A 23,371-nucleotide genomic window follows, 5' to 3' on the forward strand; every position below is an offset into this window, starting at 1 on the left:
CAGTCTTTCTGCTGTTAGGGTCAGTTTTCGTATTACCCTTTTACTATATAGGATAGAGGCCTGGTGCATGGGTGGGTGCCGGCTGGTTTGCCCTGAAGGGTGTCCTGGATCAGGGTGGGGGTCCCGCTTGGGTGCCTGGCCAGCCTGGGTGAGGAGATGATGGCTGTTTGCAGCTGGTCACACCCTCTTCAGGGTGGGGGTCCCACTTGGGTGCCTGGCCAGCCTGGCTGAGGGGATGATGGCTGTTTGCAGCTGGTCACACACCCTTCAGGGTGGGGGTCCCCACTGGGGTGCCTGACCAGTCTGGGTGAGGGGCTGAGGGCTGTTTTCAGGCTGGCGGGTGACTGAAGCTTCCAACCTCTCCTTTTTTCCTTTTTTTTTTTTATTCTGGGATTTATTTACCTTTTATGCTTATCACTGGAGCTGAGAACGGCTTTAGCTCTGAGGCTCGGCTCCAGCTCTGAGACCTCGGCTGCTGAAAGCAGGTATCTGGGTTTGTTTGGGTTCTATAATTGTAACACTGTTGTGGTCCTGCTCGCTCCAGCTCTGACGGCTGAAAGCAGGTTTCTGGGGTTTGTTTAGCATCTATATTTGCAACATTGTTTCTTAGAGTGCAAGCTCAGAGGCCGGCAGTGGCAGGCAGGGAATGTTGGCTTCCTCCATCACTGGAGCAAGCAAGCCTCCTGTTTGCTTCAGCTGCCTGGCTGCTGGCCGCCATCTTGGTTGGCAATTAATTTGCATATCTTGCTGATTAGCCAATGGGAAGGGTCGTGAAGTTACGGTTAATTACCATGTTTCTCTATTATTAGATAGGATAATAACAACGATCAAAGTAGTTTCAACTTGAATTGACTTATCTACTGTAGTGTTTACTAATATCCACCAAAATAACTCAGCACTTTTCTCTTATTCTAAACCTCTGTAGTTAAAGCTTAGGTGTATATACTTCAAGGAGTGGCAGACTTGGAATCAACTCTGAGATTGCTCAGTGAGGGATATCAGTCATAGCTTCTTTGGAGAATTCTGGGCTGTGCCAATCAGAATTGGCTTATTTGGGGATGTGGAATCGAGCTCCAATTGGGAAGGGAGGAAGGAAGGAGGTCCTCAGAGGTGAAACTCTTCAGGCCTGGACACCCACGGGGGCGGGAGGAGCACTGCGCAGCCTTTGGCGCTGCACCCTTGTGGCTGGGAAGGCCAGCAGGGCTCAGACCTTCGGCTTCTGTATCATCTGTAGTCATACATAATAAAAGCCTGATGCGCAAATTGTCCCTTTGGCCGGTCGTTCGACCGCTCACTATGACGTGCGCTGACCACCAGAGAGTGGCCCAGGACATGGTGGGCGTTGGTGACCCGGTGCTGGCAGTGGGCAGCAGTGAAGGCGCTGCTGGCTCCAATGGGCCCCCATGACAGTGGGACTGTGATGGGATGGTGGAGCAGGTGAGTGGGCGGTGCCAAGCTAAGGTGGGTGCGAGTGGGGGCTGATCCGTGGGGCAATTGGTGACCAGCAGGGGGGAGCGGGGCCAGCTCCCAGTTGCTGAGGGAGCCAGGTGGGTGGCCTGGCCCCAACCGATTGCCCTGCAGATGGCAACCAGCGGCAGCAGTGGGGGTCACCTCAGCACCGGGGAGCTGGGCCATAATTGTTTTATTTTCAGTGTGCACGAATCCGTGCACCGGCCACTAGTGTGGGAATAAAACTGAAACTTCTTCGTGGGGCTGTGCAGTGATGTTTGTGAAACACATTCTTCATGTATTGTGGAAGGTATTTGTCCTGACTATTAAAAATGGGATATGTATATTCTCACATTTACTGAAGAAAAGCATTTATTTGAAAATATTTATTTCTAATATCACAGCTTAATAAGAGACATAGTTTTTTTCCCCAAGGTTATTGCTCTCTATTTTGTAAAGCTGTGTCGTGCGGACAGGACCTCCCTCAGCAAGAGAGAGGCTGTGGCCGGTTCTCAGGCTGATAGGGCCTCGGGGGAGAGATGTCCCAGCTCATGCTCAGGCTGAGCCCTTCACCACTGGAAGTGAAGTTTCAGTGTACACGTATGGTGGACATCAACAACAACGGTCCTGAACATGGATGCACATTATATTACAGCCGTCCTACTCCATCAGTATGCTTGAAGCTGCCGCCACTGGCCAGACGGCATGCCAGGCTTCTAGCCCTTTAGGGAATTACTGACTCTGCCGATCTCACCTCGTCTCCGCTTTACCCTGAGCACCGTCCCTTTCCTCAGCTCTGGAAAGTCCAGCACTGAAACAGGGTTGTCCCCACGTAGGAGGGAGTTGCCCATCAGTGATGGCTATTGCCCTTATCTCGTCCTCCCCACTGTACCCCCTCCCCTCCCTGGGACACAGACACCTTATAGTGGAGCTTCTGTTTGTGGTTACACTGGAGAGGCAGGGCAGGGGAAGCTATGCTGCACAAACTCATTATTATGCTAAATATTTTGAAACAAAAGTGTCTCAAATATATGTTGGCGTGTAGATGAAAATTACCACCTTGTTCAGTGGCTCCCCCTGCAGGTTCCATTCTCTTCAGCTCTATTGAAATGAAGCCTTGCCCTAACCGGTTTGGCTCAGTGGATAGAGCGTCAGCCTGTGGACTAAAGGGTCCCAGGTTCGATTCCGGTCAAGGGCATGTACCTTGGTTGTGGGCACAGCCCCCGTAGGGGTGTGCAGGAGGCAGCTGATCCATGTTTCTCTCTCATGGATGTTTCTAACTCTCTATTCCTCTCCCTTCCTCTCTGTAAAACATCAATAAAATAAATTTTAAAAAAGAAAAAAAAATGAAGCCTCATGCTCAAAATATGGGACAGACTACACTTATTTAACCTTTGAAGTTAGGGAAGCAGAGCCATGACCTCTTCACTTGCTGCCCCTTTGCGCAGTAGTCACATCAGATTCCTCTGTAGAGCAATGAAGACCATGTTTGGAGAACTGCAATATGTTTTGTGTTGCTTCTTGCAAAAACAAAAAACTCAGTACTTCCAAGTTAATGAAAAGTTTATTTACTCGGTATAACAGAATGTGACAGATTTAGAAAAATATTTTCTGAAATATCATGAAACTTTTTTTTATAAAAAAAAATAAAAAGCAGTCTATGCTGCTCTCTAATATTGCTTTTTTTCTTTGTTGTACATTTGAAACTTTTGAATAGGTATTATGTTCACAAAGACTTAAAAATAAACAATGGGTCTTGGTTAGCCCATGGAATGCTTTATTTTTTATGCAGCTATAGACTTACATCCTTGGTATGGATGTGCCAGGATTAGTCGCTGGTCCCGGATTCATGGACATTTGGTTGTTTCCCATTTGAGGCACTAAACGCAATGGTGCAGTAAAAACCTCAGGCCTGTGTTGTGTAGCACATGTGTTTAATTTCCAAAACAGTTTTGCTGGGTCAGGAGTATGGACATTTCCCATTTTGAAAGCTATTGCCAAGTGCTCCCTGTGGGGCTGTGCCTGTTTCCTCTCTTACCACCAGCGAATGGTGGCACCTTCCCCCACAGCCTGGGCAGGGTTATCAAATGCTTGGATTTTTGCAGTTTGATAAGTAAAAACACTATCTGTGTGACTTCAATTTGTATTTTGCTTATTTGACTGAAGTTAAATACCTTTTGATATGTTCAAGAGGATTTGTGTTCCCTTCGGTGAGAGTTGCCTGCTGACATCTTTTATCCGTGTCCCTGGTGGGTTGTGGACATTGGGGCCTGTGCTGTGATAGGAGCTGCGGGTACTTCTCTCAATTTGCACACAGCCTTGGACTTCAGTGGCGATGGCTTTAGTGTTTTGCTACAGACGTTGCTGGTCTCTGTTAGTTGAAGTTGCCCATTTTTGCTTTGCTTTTGTGGCTTCTGGATTTTGAGTCTTGGCTACAAGGCCCTTCCTCATCCTGAGATCATAAAGGAAGGCTCGCGGGCTCCCGGTCGTGCGTGACCGGCTCCGTATCAGTGAGGGCTTTGATCTGCTGGGCGCGTGTCCTGGTGTCAGGGGAGGGGTGCATCAGCTCTAGGGCGTCATTGCTTTAAGCATGGCTCCTTGTGCCCACAGGCCAGGTAATGACTATCTGACTGTTTCTTCTTCCATGGTTTCCAAGGTCCACAAGGTTGGCAGCTCTTGCAGAAGCCTTGAAGGAAGCCCCCCTGACAAAGGCCCAGCTGGGGTTGGAAGTGAATGAACTGGAGGCAGCTGCACTGCTCGTCTGTGAGGAAGAAGCAGCCCGCCCCGCGTCCAGGCCAACACCACCCTCCAGTTCTGAGGCCAGTGGCTCCGAGGACTCCGACAGCAGCACCTCAGCCGGGACCGCAGACCCAGACTCAGAGCCAGAGGGGCTCGCAGGCAGGGGAGCCGGGAGAGGACGGTCCTTGCAAGGCCGCGTTCTTGACGAAAGCCGCGCCCTGCGTGTTGATGGCCACGGGCTGTGCGGACGCTTGGCTGTCCCGAGGGCTGATGCCTGTCGGGGAGAGCTACTGGCCTCAGCGCGGGCCCCTGGGGGAGCCAGGCCTCTGATAGAGGAGCTTGGGGAGCAACTGGAGACGGTGGTGCAGCTCTCAGCGCCCGAGGGTCCCACTCCTGGGCCCCGCAGGGCACAGGCAGACGGCGCCCTCCCGGGGACGGGCGGTGAGGGTTCCATTTGTGGGTGAGAATGATGGCAGGTGTGGTTTTAGTTACTGACTGAGAATTCTTCATTTTTACGTGCACTTTTTCTTAAAGTATACAACATAGTTTTTTAATGAGCAGTGTTGATAACTTTTAGTTTCCTTCCTGCTACTTTAAAAATAAAGTTCTGAAGTACTTTTACCAAAGTATAATTGGTATCTGAAGATGGAAAACAATAGTTCTGCCAGAATCCCTTGAATGTGGAGCCATTAATATCTTCAAAAGCTTTCCCAAGATATACTTGACATGCAATAAGCTGCACACACTTCAAGAGTACGATGCAATCGGCATTGACACATGCACCAAATCAGTCATCTTTGCGATTAAGAGACTGTACTTACCTCAGCTCCAAGTGTCCTCATGGTGCCCTGGCGCCCACCCCACCGCTCTCCCAATAAAGCTGTTATGAATATTTCTGTGCAAGCTTTTGTGTGGACATATGCTTATTTCTCTTGGGAGTGGAATGACTGAGCAGTCATGGTAAGTGTATGTTGAACAATTTAAACAACTGCTAAACTGCTTTTCAAAGAGGCTATACCATTTTACGTTCCCACCAGCTGTGTATAAGAGTTATAGTTCTTTCACATTCTTGTCATTACTTGGTATGGTCAGCTTTTTAAAATTTTACCATTTTAGTAGGTATGCAGCTGTATCTCATTGTGGTTTTAATTTGCCTATTTTAAGACTTACAATGTTGAGCATTTTTTCATTGTGTACTTGTCATTCACATATCTTTGGTGAAATGTCTGTTCAAATCTCTTGCCAGTTTTTTTCTAATCTTTATTGTTCAGATTATTACAGTTGTTCCTTTTCCCCCCCATAGCTCCCCTCCACCTGGTTCCTACCCCACCACCTACCCTTATCCCCCCACACACTGTCCTTGTCCATAGGTGTACGTTTTTTTGTCCAGTCTCTTCCCACACCCCCACACTTCCTTCCCCCCGAGAATTGTCAGTCTGCTCCCTTTCCTTGCCCCTGATTCTATTCTATTCACCAGTTTATTCTGTTCATCAGATTTTTTATTCACTTGATTTTTAGATTCACTTGTTGATAGATACATATTTGTTGTCACTTTGTTGTTCATAATTTTTTATCTTTACCTTTTTCTTCTTCCTCTTCTTAAAGAATACCCTTTGGCATTTCATATAATCCTAGTTTGGTGGTGATGGACTCCTTTAGCTTTTTCTTATCTGTGAAGTTCTTTATCTGACCTTCTATTCTGAATGATAGCTTTGCTGGGTAGAGTAATCTTGGTTGTAGGTTCTTGGCATTCATCACTTTGAATATTTCTTGCCACTCCCTTCTGGCCTGCATAATTTCTGTTGAGAAATCAGCTGACAATCGTATGGGTACTCCCTTGTAGGTAACTAACTGTTTTTCTCTTGCTGTTTTTAAGATTCTCTCTTTGTCTTTTACCCTTGGCATTTTAATTATGATGTATCTTGGTGTGGTCCTCTTTGGATTCCTTTTGTTTGGGGTTCTCTGTGCTTCCTGGACTTATAAGTCTATTTCTTTCACCAGGTAGGGAAAGTTTTCTGTCATTATTTCTTCAAATAAGTTTTCAATATCTTGCTCTCTCTCTTCTGGCACCCCTATAATTTGGATGTTGGTATGCTTAAAGTTGTCCCAGAGGCTCCTTGCACTATCTTCATATTTTTGGATTCTTTTTTCCTTTTGCTTTTCTGGTTGGGTGTTTTTTACTTCTTTGTATTTGCCTTGATTCTTGGGATCCTCTAATCTGCTGTTGGATCTCTGTATATTATTATTTATTTGAGTCAGTGTATGCTTAATTTCTAATTGGTCCTTTTTCATATCCTTGAGGGTCTCACTATATTTCTCGGAGGTTTCTAGAAGATTCTTGAGTAGCCTTATAACCGTGGTTTTGAACTCTATATCCAGTAGTTTGCTTTCCTCCATTTCTTTCATTTGTGACCTTTTTCTTTGTCTCCGCATTTTGGCTGCTTCCCTGTGTTGATAGAGTGGCTTTGTGTGGTAGGTGTCCTATAGGGCCCAGTGGCTCAGCCTCCCTAATTACCTGAGGTGGTCACTCTTGGTGCACCCCTTTGTGGAATGTGTGCACAGTCTTGTAGTTAAGCCTTGATTGCTGTTGGTATCACTGGGAGGAATTGATCTCCAGGTCAATTGGCTGTGAGGACCAATTGTGTCTACAATGGGAGAACTTCTGTGCTGGAGACACCCTTATGGGGTAGGCCATGCTTCAGTGGGGCTTTGGCACTCACTGAGCCTGCCCCCTGAGTGTGTCTCTTATGGATGTGAAGCATTGTAATCTGGATGGTCTCACTCTGACCACTGGATAGACTGGCTCTTGGATCTCCAAGGAGGTGCAAAGTCAGCCATGGCCTGAGACTACCCAGCAGGAGCTACAGAGAGATCTGCAGATTCTTCCTCTTTGTTTGGGATTTGGAGGTGCCCAGATGAGGCACAGCTGTGAAGCAATGCAGGCTGCTGGTGAGCCTTAGGCCTTCTTTTGGAAGCTCTGAGGTTCTCTGACCCAGCTACAGTTTGACAGGTTTTTAGGTGGAGAAAGGCCAGGCCATTAGTATGCAAAAGCCTCTGCACAGAGCTTGGGTGGGGTTGTCAATTGTGTGGGGCGAGGTCTCAGGGAATCACCAGACGGTGCAAACAGCAATGGTTGCCGTCGGCTCTGCCCCAGATAGGCCCCTGGATCTCTGTGTCCTGTGGCCCCGTGCAGGAACAGTGAACGCTGCAAGCACCTCTGCGAGAAAGCCGCCCTCATGTTCCAGCCCGATGCCAGACAGTTCAGTTTCTCTCCATATGAGTCTGGGTCCCCAAATTCTCACCCATAACTGGAGTTCAGAGCAGTTGGGAACTTGTAGCTCCCTCCTGGTTGAAAAAGACAGCAGCATACCCAGCTGCCAGCCCCTTTCGCGTGCCTCTGTACCTCCATCCACACTTCCCTACCTCTGCACCTCCTACCAGACTCAGCGCGCTTTTCTCTTTCCTTCTAGTTGTAGAATTTCCACTCAGCCAGCCTTCTCATGATTCTGGATGATATTCATTTTGTCTTTTAGTTGTAGTTTTAATGTGGTTGTGCGCGGCAGCAAATTCAGGTGTTTACCTATGCCGCCATCCTGGTTCCCTATCTTGCCAATTTTTTTAAGCTGGGGTTGCTTTCTTATTTTTGAGTTTTGAGAGATTTTTTTATAAATTCTGGATACAATTGCTCAATAGGAGTCATCTTTGCATGCCTTGTAATTTTCTGTTGGAATGCAGACATTGTGAAATCTATCTCATTGGGTACTGGGTATGTATTACAAATGTTCTTTACTTTTGTTTGGGGATGCAGTTAAGTTACTTGGAAATAGTTTGATCTTTATGGGTCTTGCTTTTGTAATTTATAGGCAGGCCTGGAAGAGGGCTCAGTGTGGGACAAGCTATGTCACAGGACTAAGGAAAGAGTTTCCCATGCCCTATGAATTATGAATTTTCCCATCTATCTGGTGGGAGCAGGTACCTGTGTAAGTGCTCAGTGCTGTTCCAGCCTCATTGCATGCTCATCAGCAGGTGTCCTCTGCAGTGTGCAGGGACCTCTCCTGACACCAGGCCAGTATCAGGAGAGGTCCCTCTACAGCTCTCTGCAGCTGTCTCCTCTCGGTGCTCTGACCTGCCAGTTCCCGCTGCCTTGCTCTCCCTGCGCCCTCGCCTCTGTCCCCTGCACCCCAGTCCACGGCTTTTGCCTGGGTTGCCCCTCCCTGTGCAGCCTGGACAGTCCCTCGGGGCAGTGGGTGAGCCTCACGAAGTTTGTTTTCCACCCCACAGGATCACTATCTTTTGTTGCCTGATGTCCATTGGTTTGTGTGTTATTTCTGTTTTTCTTTTTTGGTTATTTCAGGTGGGAGAGTAAATCTGGTCCCTGTTACTCCATCCTGATTGGAAATGTAAATGTCCATTAATATTTTCTCATTTGAGTGTTAGCTCATAGGGAGTGGGGTCTGTGTTGTGGTTTGTTACCGCTAAATCATCAATGCCCATGTTCTTGGTGCTCTCTATAAATATCTGTTGAATGAATTCAATAACCCAGTTTTCTTTGGGGAGGAAATGATATGCATTAATCTCAGTAGCATTTTTATTTCAAGAAAGGGTGTGACACTTTTACTCTGGGTTATGCAGGCGGAGTGTTTGTACCCCAATATAAATTCCAGTTTGTCTTAACAGTCTAGTTGGGGTGACTTCCGTTTGGCACGTGTGTAAGCTCCTGAAATACCAACAGCATGTCAAAACGTGCTCAAGGCTTTTCTCAGGGGCCCCTCGATCGCCCCGCCAGTCGCCCCACAGATCAGCCCTTACATTTGGGAAACAAAAGATTTTAAAAATCAACAATATTTTAAAGAGAGTCATAAGAATAATCATTCTCAATTCATTTAGTCCCATAATTATTTTTGTTTATCCTGATTATTTGCCAGTACTTTTTGAATTCAGTTATTCCTTGAAGGTCTGTAAATCTTCATTCAGTTCAAAGATCTGACCTGCTTAGAAGCCTGCAAGTTAGAGTAGGTCAGAGTCCTTTTCACTTTGGCTGGCCTGGTGCTGCCCACTCACCAGCCCTGTGCCCTGCCGCCGCTGTCGGTTGGGGCCTTCAGGCTGGGAGCAGCTCCTGCATTGAGCGTCTGCCCCCTGGTGGTCAGTGCACATCATAGCAACCAGTTGTTCTGCTGTTCGGTGGATTTGCATATTAGGTTTTTATTATACTAGTAGCCCAGTGCATGAAATTTGTGCACATTAAAGGGGAATTAATTGCCCTAACAGGTTTGGCTCAGTGGATAGAACATCGGCCTGCGGGGTCCTGGGTTCGATTCCGGTCAAGGGCATGTACCTTGGTTGCGGGCACATCCCCAGTGGGGAGTGTGCAGGAGGCAGCTGATTTTTTTTTTTAAAGGGGGGAATTAATTAGCAGAGATATTTTAATATTGCTATTTGCCCTTTCGCTATAATAGAAGTGTGAGAGATGAAAGGAAATTAGTAAAATGTATATGAAAATAATAAATTTATTAATAAACAATAACAAAAGGATATAACAAGAGGCAAGATATAAAAACGACAAAAACATGATATGAAAACAACAAAAACATGATATAAAAACAACAGTGATGCAAACAATGATAAAGTGATTAAACTTATTCTAATATCTCCCTGTACACCACATTAAGAGTGAAAACACTTTCAGAGTGCTTGACTAATTTCCCTTGTGATGAAGTACTTAGAACTTTAACTGTAACATCACATGCTCTTCAAACTCGAGGGAAAGCAACATATAACTGACCATGTGCAAAAACGGGTTCAGGTAGGAATATGCCTACTTTGTCTAGAGTTTGTCCTTGTGATTTATTAATAGTCATCACAAATGCTAGCATCACGGGAAACCGTCGTCAAATCAATTTAAATGGGAGGCCAGTGTCAGATGGGGACAAGTTAATTCTTGGAATCAGAACAGCCTTTCCCTCTGCAGATCCTGTTAATACTTCAGCTTCCATAACATTAGGTTGTAATCTTTTGATAATAAATCTGGTACCATTACAAAGACCCCATTTATTGTTGAGATTTCTCAATAGCATGATGATTGCACCCACTTTCAATTTTAATTTATGACACGAAGGAGTAATACTATTAAGAAATTCGATGGCAAAATTTTCCTTTTCAGCATCATCTGTGGAATCAATGGAATCATCACTCAAATATGTGTGAAAATCTCCATTGGGTATATCCAAATTTTCTTCATTTAATTTTTGAACATGCTCATTTTTTAGACAAAGAATTGCATGTTTAGATATATATATATACTTTTTTAAATATATTTTATTGATTTTTTACAGAGAAGAAGTGAGAGGGATAGAGAGTTAGAAACATCAATGAGAGCAAAACATTGATCAGCTGCCTCCTGCACACCCCCCCACGAGGGATGTGCCTGCAACCAAGGTACATGCCCTTGACCGAAATTGAACCTGGGACCCTTCAGTCTGCAGGCTGATGCTCTATCCACTGAGTCAAACTGGTTAGGGCTAGATATATTTTTAATATTATCTATAGCAGTGGTTCTCAACCTTGGCTGCACATTAGAATCACCTGGGAATCTTTTAAAAATACTGATTCCTGGGCCTCATCCTCCGGAAATTGTTTCTTTGTTATGGGGTGGGGCCACAACATTAGTAACAAAGAAACAGAATTAAAACTTTATTGTGGGGAGCCGCTACAGTGTTTTGAACAGGTTCAAGCCTTGGACTGATGAAAGGGCACCGTCCTCTCATTGCCACATGCAAGTCCCAGCTTGGAAGGCAGGGCCCTCCCAGCACAATTACAGCCAACAGCTGTAGTTGTAAGCTTGAACCTATGGTCCAAACACGTGGTCCCACGTGCCTGAGTGATGTGGGCTTGATAGAGTTCAGGTGCATGTAGTTGAGTAGGATTGAAACCCATGAGAATGTTGTAAACATCTTGGTCACGCCCTTACTTTGCCTTGTAGCATCTGCTATAAAATACAGACATGGCTGTGGGCATGGTCGCTGTCTCTCAGAGAAGCAGTGTCCCACCGAGACCCGGCTTTCATTCTCTTGCCTGTCTGTTCTAAGCCTTTCAGCCGCCCCACTCGGGTTCACCCCTGGCCGTGCTGGCACGGCACACTTTAGAAAGATATGCCTCCACGCTCCCATGGCTGGTTCCTGCCTCAAACCCCGCCCTTACAGGAAACAGCTTGTGGGAGGGTGCAGCCATTGCCAAGACAACCCCTGCAGGACTGACTTCCTTCCACTTGGTTGCAGCGGTTCTGGACATGATGAACACCAGCCATGGTTTTTATATAAGTAGATAGGATTATTTTTTCCTATTTAGCCCAGCAATGCTCCAAACTTCTTAAGTTACCAATTAGGCATATGAGGCCAGAGAAAAGGTGAAGGGGGAAAGGGAGCAGGCCCTGCAGCCTGTTCTAGGACTGCAGTTTCCAGGCCTCCAGCTGCTTGGATTTAAAACTGCCACACTTTTCCTTAGAGATAACATGCTCAGGTTTGGGTGATAATGAATTCAGCTTCTGATAGTATCAGGACTGTTAAGTAAAGAAACTGTTCGTTGGGAAGAGGGGTGAGAATGCTGGCCTTGGGCTCTAAAGGCCCAGTGAGGGGTCCCTTCCTTTTTCTGTGTGACCATATGCTCCCCCTCTTTGGGGATGCCCATACTGTTATGGCTTCTGTTTCTGGCCCTCAGGGCCAGCCCTTTGCTGGGCTACTTGTTCTACAGTTGTGAGCATATGTCAGCTTTCTGTTTCTGCCTCTCTCATCTCTGCATTCATAGACCTTCTGAACCTCTTTTTAACAGCTCTTCTATACTTTTGTCCTTCCACTTCTCTAACTCTTATAGTTTTCTTGAGATGTCAGGCCAACTATTGGTGACAAAATGTAATTTTAATATTTCTTGTCCCAATGGGTCCCTGGGGTCTGGTCCAGAGTGCTTTCTCATTTGATCTTTAGTCTTGGGGAAATTCGGAAGGCCCTTCTTCTTTGCCTTGCTGATTATTGAAGGCTTTATTTAGGTTCTGAGACCAGGGAACTGCTCCCTAATCCCTTTAATTATTAGTTCCCTGAGATCTCCCATGTCCCCTATGGGCCTCGTTGTTAAGGTCCCACTGGGGCTCCAGTTTTAGGAAATTTCACATCTGCTGGAAGCACACCAGGTCAGCCAGGTGCTCCCTTTCCCAGATAGTCATAGCCGACCTTCGAATCATTCCCCCTTCTTTTCCTGAGAATAGTATTCCCACAATAGACATGAACTCGGTCTGCGTATACACTTGTGGGCGCCAAAATGGGTCTAGCTGGTCAGCTAAGTCACGTGGATCTTCCAACAGAGGTTTTAACTCTTTTATTTTTATTTTTGTGTGTGTGTTTTTTTTTGGACAGTTTGGAAATGTTGGGGAGTCAGGCAGGCAAGTCCAACTCAAGGAGAGGAACTTCCAACTCTTTTATTTTTAAACTGCTCTACCTTTAAGGACAACTGGCCCCTTCCTGCAGTCAACCTCCTGTTGAGTGACTGAACTTTTATCATTAATGTATTTATAATTATCACTGAAAAGCTTTATCATAAACCCTTCATTTTAGTTACATCTATTTATTCTAATCTTAACAACTGTGAGATTTTAAAGCCAATTATTACCCAAAGCATTCCCTTGACCCCCCAATTTTTTTTTTTATTTTTAAAACGGATAATTCGCAGGCTTATTCTTTACAAAATGGGAGTGCCCTCCACCCCCTTACCATTTCTACAGACTGCAGAGCTGGTAAACAAACATAAAAAACAACCGTACAGTAAATACATGAGTCCTCTCAAAAGGATGGACTGGGACATTAGCCTTAGAACCTTAACCAGCTCAGCAAAATGATCACACAGCACAGAGACAGAGGGTTCCTGTAGAGGGCCGCCTGGGAGGCACCTAGGCATTTTCTTATAGTTATTGTCAGCTGAACTCAGAGCATAGGCAGAGCCACGCCCTGGGGACATGCTTCCCCAATAAGGCTGGACATGTTAATCAGGCAGGGGCGGAACTAGATATGTAAATCTAGGCCTTTAAAATAAACCTGCTGTGTGGCTCAGCCCGCTTTTTGCCGCCTCTCCATCAGAGAGGATGGCGCCCACCTGGCCCCGCTTAAAATCTATTTCTACGTCTTGGTCTTTCTTTAATTTCTTAATCCCCAGCTCCTCCACTCAGCAAATGGACTGTTTCCTTTTCCATGCGGGACATGGAGAAGAGAGAAACAGCCCCCCACAGTTCCCTATGTTCGTAAAACGGCAAAATGGCGAAGAGCAAGCTAAGCTAGCAAAGAGACCTTAAAGTTCCTGCAGTTCAGCCTGCCCACAGCAGCTGGGCTCCCAGCAAAGCTGGACATGCCCCATCTGTAAACAGATTGATCCAAACAACAAAGACACCAAACATCAACAGAAACTTACATACAGTATTCACAAGCACGCACAACCCACAGATATCACAGAATGCCCTGCATTAGAAAACACACGCCAGAGCAGGGCAGTGTCTCCTGTCCCTGGTTCGGGGACGGCTGCTCCCAGAACCTCAGCATTCTCTCAATGGGCTGTTCTGGGGAAAGTGTTCCCTAGGCCTGGAATGTCTGTCTCCCATCCTCGGAGGTCTTTTGTGACCCTTTGCGCTCAGCCTCCCTTTGTCCTAGGACCTGTGCTGCCAGCTCATACCCTCTCCCCACCCCACACCCTGTTTGCTCTGGGGGATTTCAGTAATGGCCTGGCCACTACTGTTTCTTTTCTATGACGATAAGTCAGAGGCATGCTTCCTACAGGGGGGAGGACGGGGTGTAGGCATTTATTAACTTCAGAATAGTTCTGAGACAGTCTCTAACATTTCTTATTTTCATCTTTTTTAGAAGAATTTTTTTTTTCTGTGCTTTTCCTTAGAAGCTTCTAATTTCCAAATCAAGATATGTTTCCCATATACTCATTCAGTTTAATTTCAGAGCCGGCAGGCATTTTTCTAATTTCTGCATGCAAGATATTAATGTAGGTACCCAAGGACAACTGCACTTTGGCCATTTCTAAGTTGATATTTTCTAGTTAAATCTTCCCATTTCTGTAAAGCACTCGCAAGTAAAGGCTTCCTAGTAAATGAGGGCTTGGGGTTGGGAGCTTCTGGCCTTGCAGGGTATTCTGTGGTGTCTGTGGGTTGTGCACGCTTGTAAATTTTATTTATTTATTTTTTCCTAGTTAAACTTTTTATTACAAGGAAAAACAATTTAAACAAAAAAAGATAAAATCTCCAAATCACCTATATTGAACAGGAACACTAAGGTGTTCCCTCCATATCCACCAGGTCCTCCACTACTTAGAACTTTGGCTGCTGTGTTCAAATGGAGAGTGAAGAATGGTATGCTTCAAACTTCCCTCAGGGCAGGAGAAGCTGCTGGACAGGACACTTGAACTTTTATCGTCTGTGGCAATAGTATCATCCGAGGAAACTTCAGCCTGGGCTTTCTCTCTCTCATCTCTCAGTGCATCCTCATACAAGTGTGGGAGAGCAGTGGGGTCATTCCCAGTGACCCTAGTGAAAAATTTCAGGACTTTCATCTTGGTGGTTTCAGCATGGGCTCTTGGACCCCACAGGAACTCATCGTGTGGAGGATCACTATTGGGCACCTGCTGGTATTCCAAGTACTTCTCCTGCACGAGATCTTCAGTGATGAGCTTCCTGGGCTCCCCATAGAGGAAATTATTCTTCCCAGCATGCAACCCAATCATATTCAGCACTTCCCAGATTCTCTCTTCTGAGGCACGGTTTCTGTGCATGAAGATTATGCCCAAGATTAGTACCAGGAGGCCAGCCTTGGGCGTGCCCTGGGCATCACTCAGCATCCCATCATAGGTGAGGCCTAGTAATGTAATGAGCACGTAGGAATGGCTGGGGGGGTCCACGTCCTTCACTTCAATGCCAAAGACCATCTCCATGCACTCACAGGCTGTCTTGAAGATCACAGGGAAGTGATCCTTGTGCTCTCTGATGACACTCTCTAGCATTTCTGCCTTTGTGATGGGCTCCTTTGTAGCATACTTGATAATCAGGTACCGCACCAAGTCATACATCTTATTTTTTAGCACTTCAGTGAACAAGGACTCAGGATTTGGTGGAGTCTGCAAGGTACATGGATCCTCTTCTTGGTGGCTTGATAGAGTGACTGTTGGCAGTGGAGGAGGAGTAGATTATCTGTAAACTCTGAAAAAGACTAAGTATCCCAGTGGCAGGCAAATCCTCGAGTGCCAGGGGTCAAAGGAGAGAGAGAGGAGAATGAGGTGTTGGTACTGGTGGCTTCTTCCTCTTCAGCGATGGGAACCTGTAAACCTACCAGGCCCTGTGCCTCTCTTGGGGCCTGAAGGTCTTCCTTAAGGTTGCAGCTCTCATTATTCCAACTGTGAGGCATGACTTGTGTTGGGGACAGCTGGCCAAGTGGGACCCACAGACCGTAACGCTTGGCAGCACCGGGGACTCTGTCCTCTGTTGATCTGACGTTACAGCTCTGCCACTGAGCTCCACTTCCTTCAGGCTCCGTGATGACTGGCAGAGTCTGGGACTCCTCACCTCGCTGACCTGATTCTGGTTATCTCCCTGAAGCCTTATCTCCCTGGGACTCCAAAAGTCAAAGTCGGAAAGCAGTACCTCCAAGGATCCCCAGACTGAAAGCAGGCTCAGAACAGGATAGGGCTCATTCTGTTCTGTTCTCGCTTGCCGGGAGCCGGTCCATCCTTGCTGTTTCAAGGGACCTGGCATATATGGCATACTGTTCTTAATATGTTTGCTCACCTTCTTGGCGCTGTGTTTTAACCAAGGTCACCTCTCCGAGAAAGGTTGTTTCCCCAGGTAGGAATTTTTCCCTGAAGTCAGGGAGGGGATGAAACTCCTTAACTAAGTGCCAGGTGGGTAGTTAATCACTACAAACAATCATGCTACATAATCTTTACTCCCTGGAATGGAGATAAGAAACGCCCTAACCTTTGGAATAGAAATTGACAGGATTAAAATCAACTGGTATAAATACAGATGTAACAAGACAGCAAGACACAGAACTTATAAGACAGAACTTCAGACACAGGGCTTGGAAGACAGGACCAAGAGAGACAGAGCCTAGGCACAGAACCTACACAGAACGTTCTCTAGGGACAGAAGAACTTCGCTGGCGAGAGCATGCCGGAGGATCCTGGACAGGGACTGGCCTCGGAGCCTGGAGGCGGAGCCTGGCGAGAGAGCATGGCAGGGGATCCTGGACTGAACCTGACTGCGGAGATTGGCAGGAGAGCCTGACTAGAACCTGGTGACTGGACCTGCCTGGAGAACCTGGACAGAACCTGGCTGGAGATCCTAAGCAGAACCTCTCTGGAGATCCAGACCAGAACTTGGCTGGAGATCCTGGCTAGGCTGCTGATCAACTGAATGCTGTCTCCGTGTCATTCTTTCTTCGCCGACTCCGTCTACACCTTTGGGAACCCCTGGACCTGCTGGGGTTGGACCCTGGCACTCGCTTGTAAATTTTTTTATTTTTGGATATCTGTAGTCTGAGCAAATTTTTTAGACATATTATGTAGTGGGTACCAAGCCTTATGGTGGCCCCCTAGATGAGCCAGTGAGTTAATTACAGTTGAGTTGGGACTTCCTTATGGGGCTCCTGCATTTTGGACACCTCCACAAAGATTCTTAGTCACCTAAGAACACCCCAGAATGGGACTGGAGGGAGGATGTGCCCCTTTATCATCGGCGCAGAATGAATTCAGCTCATTTATATGCATAGGTTTTTTCTTAGACTCTCAGAAAGCAATTCCATTTGAAAAGCCAAAATCAAAACCAGCCACCCATTTTTTTCCTCCAGTCCCACCTTAACCTGGGTTCTGTCAAACGTGGTTCCACCTCGAGGATTTTAAAACAGCTCAAAGTCAGACCGATGGGGAGAACCAAGATGGCGGCATAGGTTAACGCCGGAGTTTGCTGCTTTGAACAACTACTTCAAAAGTGAAACCAAAAAACGGAAGGGACATCACCCAGAACCACAGGAACGCTGGCTGAGTGGAAGTCCTACAACTAGGAGGAAAGAGAAACGCATACGGACACTCAGAGGAGGCGCAGTGCTGAAGTCAAATTCTGAGGTGCGGAGTGTGCGGAGCGGGCTGGCGGCGGAGGGCGCGGTTATTGTTTTCAATCGGGAGGGAGTCGCAGACTCTGAGCACCAGATCCGGGCGAGTCTTTAGGGACCCAGACTCAAACAGGAGAAGCGGGACTGTCTGGCTTCGGTCAGAGCGAGTGCAGCTTTCTCTCCCAGCTTTGCAGCGGGTGCTGGGACTCAGAGAGGCAGAGCCCCTCGGGACAGGACTGAGAGCCGCCATAACTGCTCTCTCCGGCCCACCCTGTTGATCCTGTGCGACCCGCCCCGCCCAAGCCCTGCACAGAGGCATTTGCCGGATAGCCTCAGGCAAAGGCTAGATTAGCACCTCCCTAGAGGACAGAAGTTCTCTCACTGCTGACACAGCTGATTCTCATAGCCACTTGGCCTGGAGGTCAAACCCTCCCTGGAATTAGCTACAACAATCAAGATTTATCTATAAGACTGCGAACAAAGACCACTAGGGGGTGCACCAAGGAAGCATAACAAAATGCGGAGACAAAGAAACAGGACAAAATTGTCAATGGAAGAAATAGAGTTCAGAACCACACTTTTAAGGTCTCTCAAGAACTGTTTAGAAGCTGCCGATAAACTTAATGAGATCTACACGAAAACTAATAAGACCCTCGATCTTATATTGGGGAACCAACTAGAAATTAAGCACACACAGACTGAAATAACGAATATTATACAGACGCCCGACAGCAGACCAGAGGAGCGCAAGAATCAAGTCGATGATTTGAAATGCGAGGAAGCAAAAAACATCCAACCGGAAAAGCAAAATGAAAAAAGAATCCAAAAATGCGAGGATAGTGTAAGAAGCCTCTGGGACAGCTTCAAGCGTACCAACATCCGAATTATAGGGGTGCCAGAAGATGAGAGAGAGCAAGATATTGAAAACCTATTCAAAGAAATAATGACAGAAAACTTCCCCCACCTGGTGAAAGAAATGGACTTACAGGTCCAAGAAGCTCGGAGAACCCCAAACAAAAGGAATCCAAAGAGGACCACACCAAGACACATCATAATTAAAATGCCAAGAGCAAAAGATAAAGAGAGAATCTTAAAAACAGCAAGAGAAAGAAACTCAGTTACCTACAAGGGAATACCCATACGACTGTCAGCTGATTTCTCAACAGAAACTTTGCAGGCCAGAAGGGAGTGGCAAGAAATATTCAAAGTGATGAATACCAAGAACCTACAACCAAGATTACTTTATCCAGCAAAGCTGTCATTCAGAATTGAAGGTCAGATAAAGAGCTTCACAGATAAGGAAAAGCTAAAGGAGTTCATCACCACCAAACCAGGATTATATGAAATGCTGAAAGGTATCCTTTAAGAAGAGGAAGAGGAAGAAAAAGGTAAAGATACAAATTATGAACAACAAATATGCATCTATCAACAAGTGAATCTAAGAATCAAGTGAATAAATAATCTGATGAACAGAATGAACTGTTGATTATAATAGAATCAGGGACATAGAAAGGGAATGGACTGACTATTCTTGGGGGGGAAAGGGGTGTGGGAGATGTGGGAAGAGACTGGACAAAAATCGTGCACCTATGGATGAGGACAATGGGTGGGGAGTGAGGGCGGAGGGTGGGGCGGGAACTGGGAGGAGGGGAGTTATGGGGGAAAAAAAAAAAAGGAACAAATGTAATAATCTGAACAATAAAGATTTAATTAAAAAAAAAAAATAAAAAAAAAAGAAAAAAAAAAGAAAAAAAAAAAATAAAGTCAGACCTTCTACCAAAGCAAGGGAAGGTCCTGGGTCCAGGAGACAACTCTCCCAAGTTCACCAGTGGGCCCCTTGCTGGATCCTAGCACCGAGTCCAAAGGATGGTCCTGGGTGAGCTGCTTTGGAATCCTGCCGTGAGTACACCAAGTAATGTTAACGGGGGAAAAAGCATTGAAACCTGTAAAGAATTTTTGTGAGTTTATTTGAGACAAACTGTCGACAATTGCCGGGAAGTAATATCTCAATGGATTGGGATAGTGCTCCAGAGAATGGCGGGTTACATCTATTTTTATTAATTGCAATCAAAGGAGGGACGTAGGGGGGGCCACATGAAATCCATTGGTGATAGATTATCCTGGGATTGGATAAAAAGTAAAATGATAGCCAAAACCGGTTTGGCTCAGTGGATGGAGCATCGGCCTGCGGACTGAGGGGGTCCCAGGTTCGATTCCGGTCAGGGGCATGTGCCTGGGTTTCAGGCACATCTCCAGTGGGAGATGTGCAGGAGGCAGCTGATCGGTGTTTCTCTCTCATCGATGTTTCTAACTCTCTATCTCTCTCCCTTCCTCTCTGTAAAAAATCAATAAAATATATTAAAAAAAAAAAGTAAAATGATAGACACATATGTAGGTGGGTGCAGGAACAATTAACATGATAACAATGAAGGAATTTGTGGTATCTGTCCTGGCACCTAGGCACATTAGGTTGTGCCCCAAGGGGTCCGGAAAAAGAGAAGTTACAAGTTACCCAGACATTTCAAGGGTATGTTATCTTAGATGCAAAAAGAGAGAAGCTCACTTAAGGTAAAGGTTGACCTTGTCAGTGAGGATACCGGCTTAGGAGGTGACTACCCACCATCACTGCTTTCATTAAAGTTTAATTTCAGACCATCCTTTGTGGTGACTTTAGGTCTCTGAGTTTGCAAGACCGCCATGCAGGCCTCCCCTGAGCTGGTCAGGTTCGAATGTGGCCCCTTTCTTCCACAGCTAAGCACAGTGTGTCTCCCTTGGTACCCGGCCTATTGTCACGTGATTCTCAGTGTCCTCCACTGTGACCTTGGACATAGAGCAACTTGCCTGGACCACTGGGAGGCTGGCACCTGCGAGCAGGTGCGGTGGGCGTGGCCTCCGCCCACAGCCCCCCAGTGGATGACAGACATAAACGTCTGGGTGGTTTGCAGGGCAGCAGAAGCCGTATGTAGGCAAAAGGAGAGAAAGGTGTACCTGACCACCTGGTGGCGCTCATGGCTGAAGGAATGAAGGGCTGTGACACGGAAACATGCCTGAGCTTGAATCACCCCAAGGTGATTGCAAGGAAACGGGACACGTGTCCACCAGCCCTGAACTGTGGCCTGAGGGCATGCTGGGACCCGCCTGCAGGGAGGGGGGCGGGGAGGGCAGTGAGGGGAGGCCAGGCAGGCAGGACCAGGGCCTGCGCCACTGTCACTGAGCCCGGCCACCCTGTCCGTATGCAGCTGCAGCTCACGGGCGGGCGAGAGCGCTGCCCATGCGCACAGCTACTGTCTCAGGGCGGGGTGCTGTGCGGGCGGCCGAGGCTGCCGGGAGGGTGTCTCCCCTGCTGTAAAGACAGGTTGGGGCTACCCTCCCCGCTCTGTGACCTTCAGCATCTCATTAAACTTCCTTGGGCCTCAATTTCTTCATCTGTAGAATGGGGGCGATGCTTTCATCTCTCCAGATGCTTGGGGGAGAGAATGAGAGATACCTGTCTAGGTCTCCTAGCACAGCACCCAGCCCACGGGGCCCAGTTCTTGCCGTTTTCTTTGTCCGAGTAGACCAGCCGCACTGAGGCCGGGCGGGGCCTGTTGGTTCTGTGTCTGAGTCTCCCGACAGCGGCCCTGAGGGCTGGCCGGACCGGAGGAGGCGACAGCCCCCCCCCCCCCCCCAACCGCCTCAGGAGCGCCGGGGAGCAGCAGGGGACCTGCTGGGGGAGGGGGGCTGTGTGCTCCCCACCAGGCGGCCCTGCCTGTCGACTGCCCCGGGGCAGGTGTGGAGACGTGTGCAGGATGGGGCTCCTCCAGGCCGGCTGCGCACTCCCGGCCAGACCCACTGGCTGCGGGAGGCGCTTGCGCTCAGCGGGTGGCGTCCTCCCGGCCTGACCTGGGCTCCTCCCAGTGACCCCGGCTCCGCCCCCGACTGCACCCGGAGGGGCCGGTCTGCCGGTCCCAGACCCCTGTGTTCTCTGGTTCTGTTTATTGGGGTGGCCAGTGAACGCCCTGGGCATCACCCCAGCGAAGCTGAGTTCTTATTTCTGCTGAACCCCAAGAACTCTCAGCTAAAGGTTGAATCAAATCAGAAGCCCCAGATGCAGAGTTGGGGTGCAGGCCCAGCTCCCGGCTGCTGCTCCGAAGAGACACACCCCGAGGGTCGGCTGGACACCCACCCGGGATGGGCACCCGCTCCGGATGGGCACCCGCCCGGGATGGGCACCCGCCCGGGATGGGCACCCGCTCCGGATGGGCACCCGGATGGGGTGTGAGCTCCCGCGCCTGGAGCCGCAGCGCCGGCCGCCATGCGGGGTGAGAGGCGGCGCCTGGGCTGTGCCGGCGAGGACCGCGCTCGGTTTGGATTCTGCGCCAAAGCTCCCAGCAGAGTGACACGGGCCCGCGGGGACGTGGCCACCGCCCGGGAGCCGGCGGAGGCCCCACGCGGAGTCGGCTCCGGGCGCAGAGCCCTCCCTGTCCCCGTCCCTGTCCCCGGGCCCGAGAGCCAGGCCCCCGGCTGTGGGCACGTGGCCCCTGCAGGCGGCCGCCCGGAGGACGGGCCGGTGAGACGTCGGCGGAGGCCAGAGCGAGGCGCGGTCACGCGCGGCCTCCTGTTCGCTCCGAGGAAGGGGTCGTCGGGGAGACACTCTCCGGGGCGGCAGAGCCCAGGGCCGGAGCCCCGAGGCCGCAGGTGCGGGTCTCCCTGCGGGGGAGCAGGTCGGGAGAAAGCGTCCCCGGCCCTGCCGGGCGCCGGCGCCGGTGCGGGAGAGCCGGGTGCCCTGGGGGCTCCTCCGCAGCCGCCGAGCCGGCTTCTCGGGCCCCGGGCGTGAAATGCGCGGAGATTCCCGCGGCGCAGCAGCCCCTCCGCTCGGCCCGGGGCCCAGGGCCGTCCCGGGGGAGCCGGCGCTCGGGCGCTGCCGCGGGGAGGCGGGCGGCGGGTGGGAACGCGTGACCCAGCAACACGGGCGAGGGTGCCCGCACCTGCCGCGGCCTCGGGGGCTGTCACCGGCCGGCACGGGAGCTTCCGGGCCGTGGCGGCCAGGCCTCGCCCAGACCGAGCACCGCGAGAGGAGGGCCGGCGCCTCGTGGGGAGCCCAGCGCAGCCGCCACCTCCTCCGCTCTGCGCTCCGCCCCTGCCCTGGGCTCGGCCCGCCCTCCTCTCGGGGCTGACATTCCTGCCAAGGCACAGCCACAGCGAGGGGCCAGCACCGCGGTGAGGGGGGCACAGGCACAGCGAGGGGCCGGCACCGCGGTGAGGGGGCACAGGCACAGCGCTGGGGGGGGGGGGGGCACAGGCACAGCGAGGGGCCAGCACCGCGCTGGGGGGGCACAGGCACAGCGAGGGGCCAGCACCGCGGTGAGGGGGGCACAGGCACAGCGAGGGGCCAGCACCGCGCTGGGGGGGCAGGGAGGCTCTGAGGGCTGCCAGGCAAGGAGCACCCCCGGGAAAGGCTGAGCTGCAGCTGTGAGGGGCCGGAGTGGGGAGGGAGGCTGTCACCAGCTCTGACCGGAGGGCCGGGCCTGCGTGGGGCAGCATTCCTGTGGACTGGGCCATGCAGTCGGAGCTGTTAAGAAAAATGATCCAAAAATTTAAAAAAGGGCAAACTCGGGTCTTTCAATGTCAGAGCGGAGCGTTATTTGCCATCCCCTCCCCCCTTGAGAATGACTTCGTTTTTCCTGAGATTGAACCTTGGTTTGATTTTGATGTTCACTGATCGGGTCTGATCTCTGTGGACCAAAAGGGGCCACGGGCTCACCTGACAGGCTCAGGGGAGGCCTGCGTGGTGGTCTTGCAAACTCAGACCTACAGTCACCACGAAGGATGGTCTGAAATGAAAACTTTTCAACTAAAAGCAGTTCATGGTGGGTCGTCATGTCCTAGGCAGGCATCTTCCCTGACAAAGGTCAGTCTTTGCCGTAGCTGAGCCGGTCTGCTGTCTTTTTGCATCTACAATCACATCTCCTTGGAAGGTCAGTCATTTCCCCTTTTCCCGACCCTCACAGCACAGGCTCCCCTCGCACCGAGTGACCGGCTGACTGGCCCTGCCTGCACCGCGA

General features: G+C 49.2%; 2 protein-coding genes across 2 annotated transcripts in view; one reads left to right on the top strand and one right to left on the bottom strand.

Annotated features, from left to right (window-relative positions):
* The window catches only part of SHQ1 (SHQ1, H/ACA ribonucleoprotein assembly factor), an 86,370-nt gene extending 81,687 nt beyond the window's left edge, over nt 1–4,683 (top strand). The window contains 3 exon segments of the mRNA XM_059663396.1: nt 4,106–4,580; nt 4,583–4,630; nt 4,633–4,683. Of these exon segments, the coding sequence (XP_059519379.1) occupies nt 4,106–4,580; nt 4,583–4,630; nt 4,633–4,683 (574 nt within the window).
* A 9,801-nt stretch (nt 4,684–14,484) lies between these two features.
* On the bottom strand, nt 14,485–15,626 carry LOC132215108 (putative MAGE domain-containing protein MAGEA13P). The gene is made up of 2 exons (XM_059662888.1): nt 15,447–15,626; nt 14,485–15,408 (listed from the first exon to the last, which is right to left on the bottom strand). The coding sequence occupies exons 1-2, from the start codon at nt 15,624–15,626 to the stop codon at nt 14,533–14,535; spliced, it is 1,056 nt and encodes a 351-aa protein (XP_059518871.1). The 3' UTR covers nt 14,485–14,532.
* Between the last annotated feature and the right edge of the window lie 7,745 nt (nt 15,627–23,371).

Source organism: Myotis daubentonii, chromosome 14 (genome assembly GCF_963259705.1).
Source record: "Myotis daubentonii chromosome 14, mMyoDau2.1, whole genome shotgun sequence".
In the NCBI taxonomy this organism is placed as follows: domain Eukaryota; kingdom Metazoa; phylum Chordata; class Mammalia; order Chiroptera; family Vespertilionidae; genus Myotis; species Myotis daubentonii.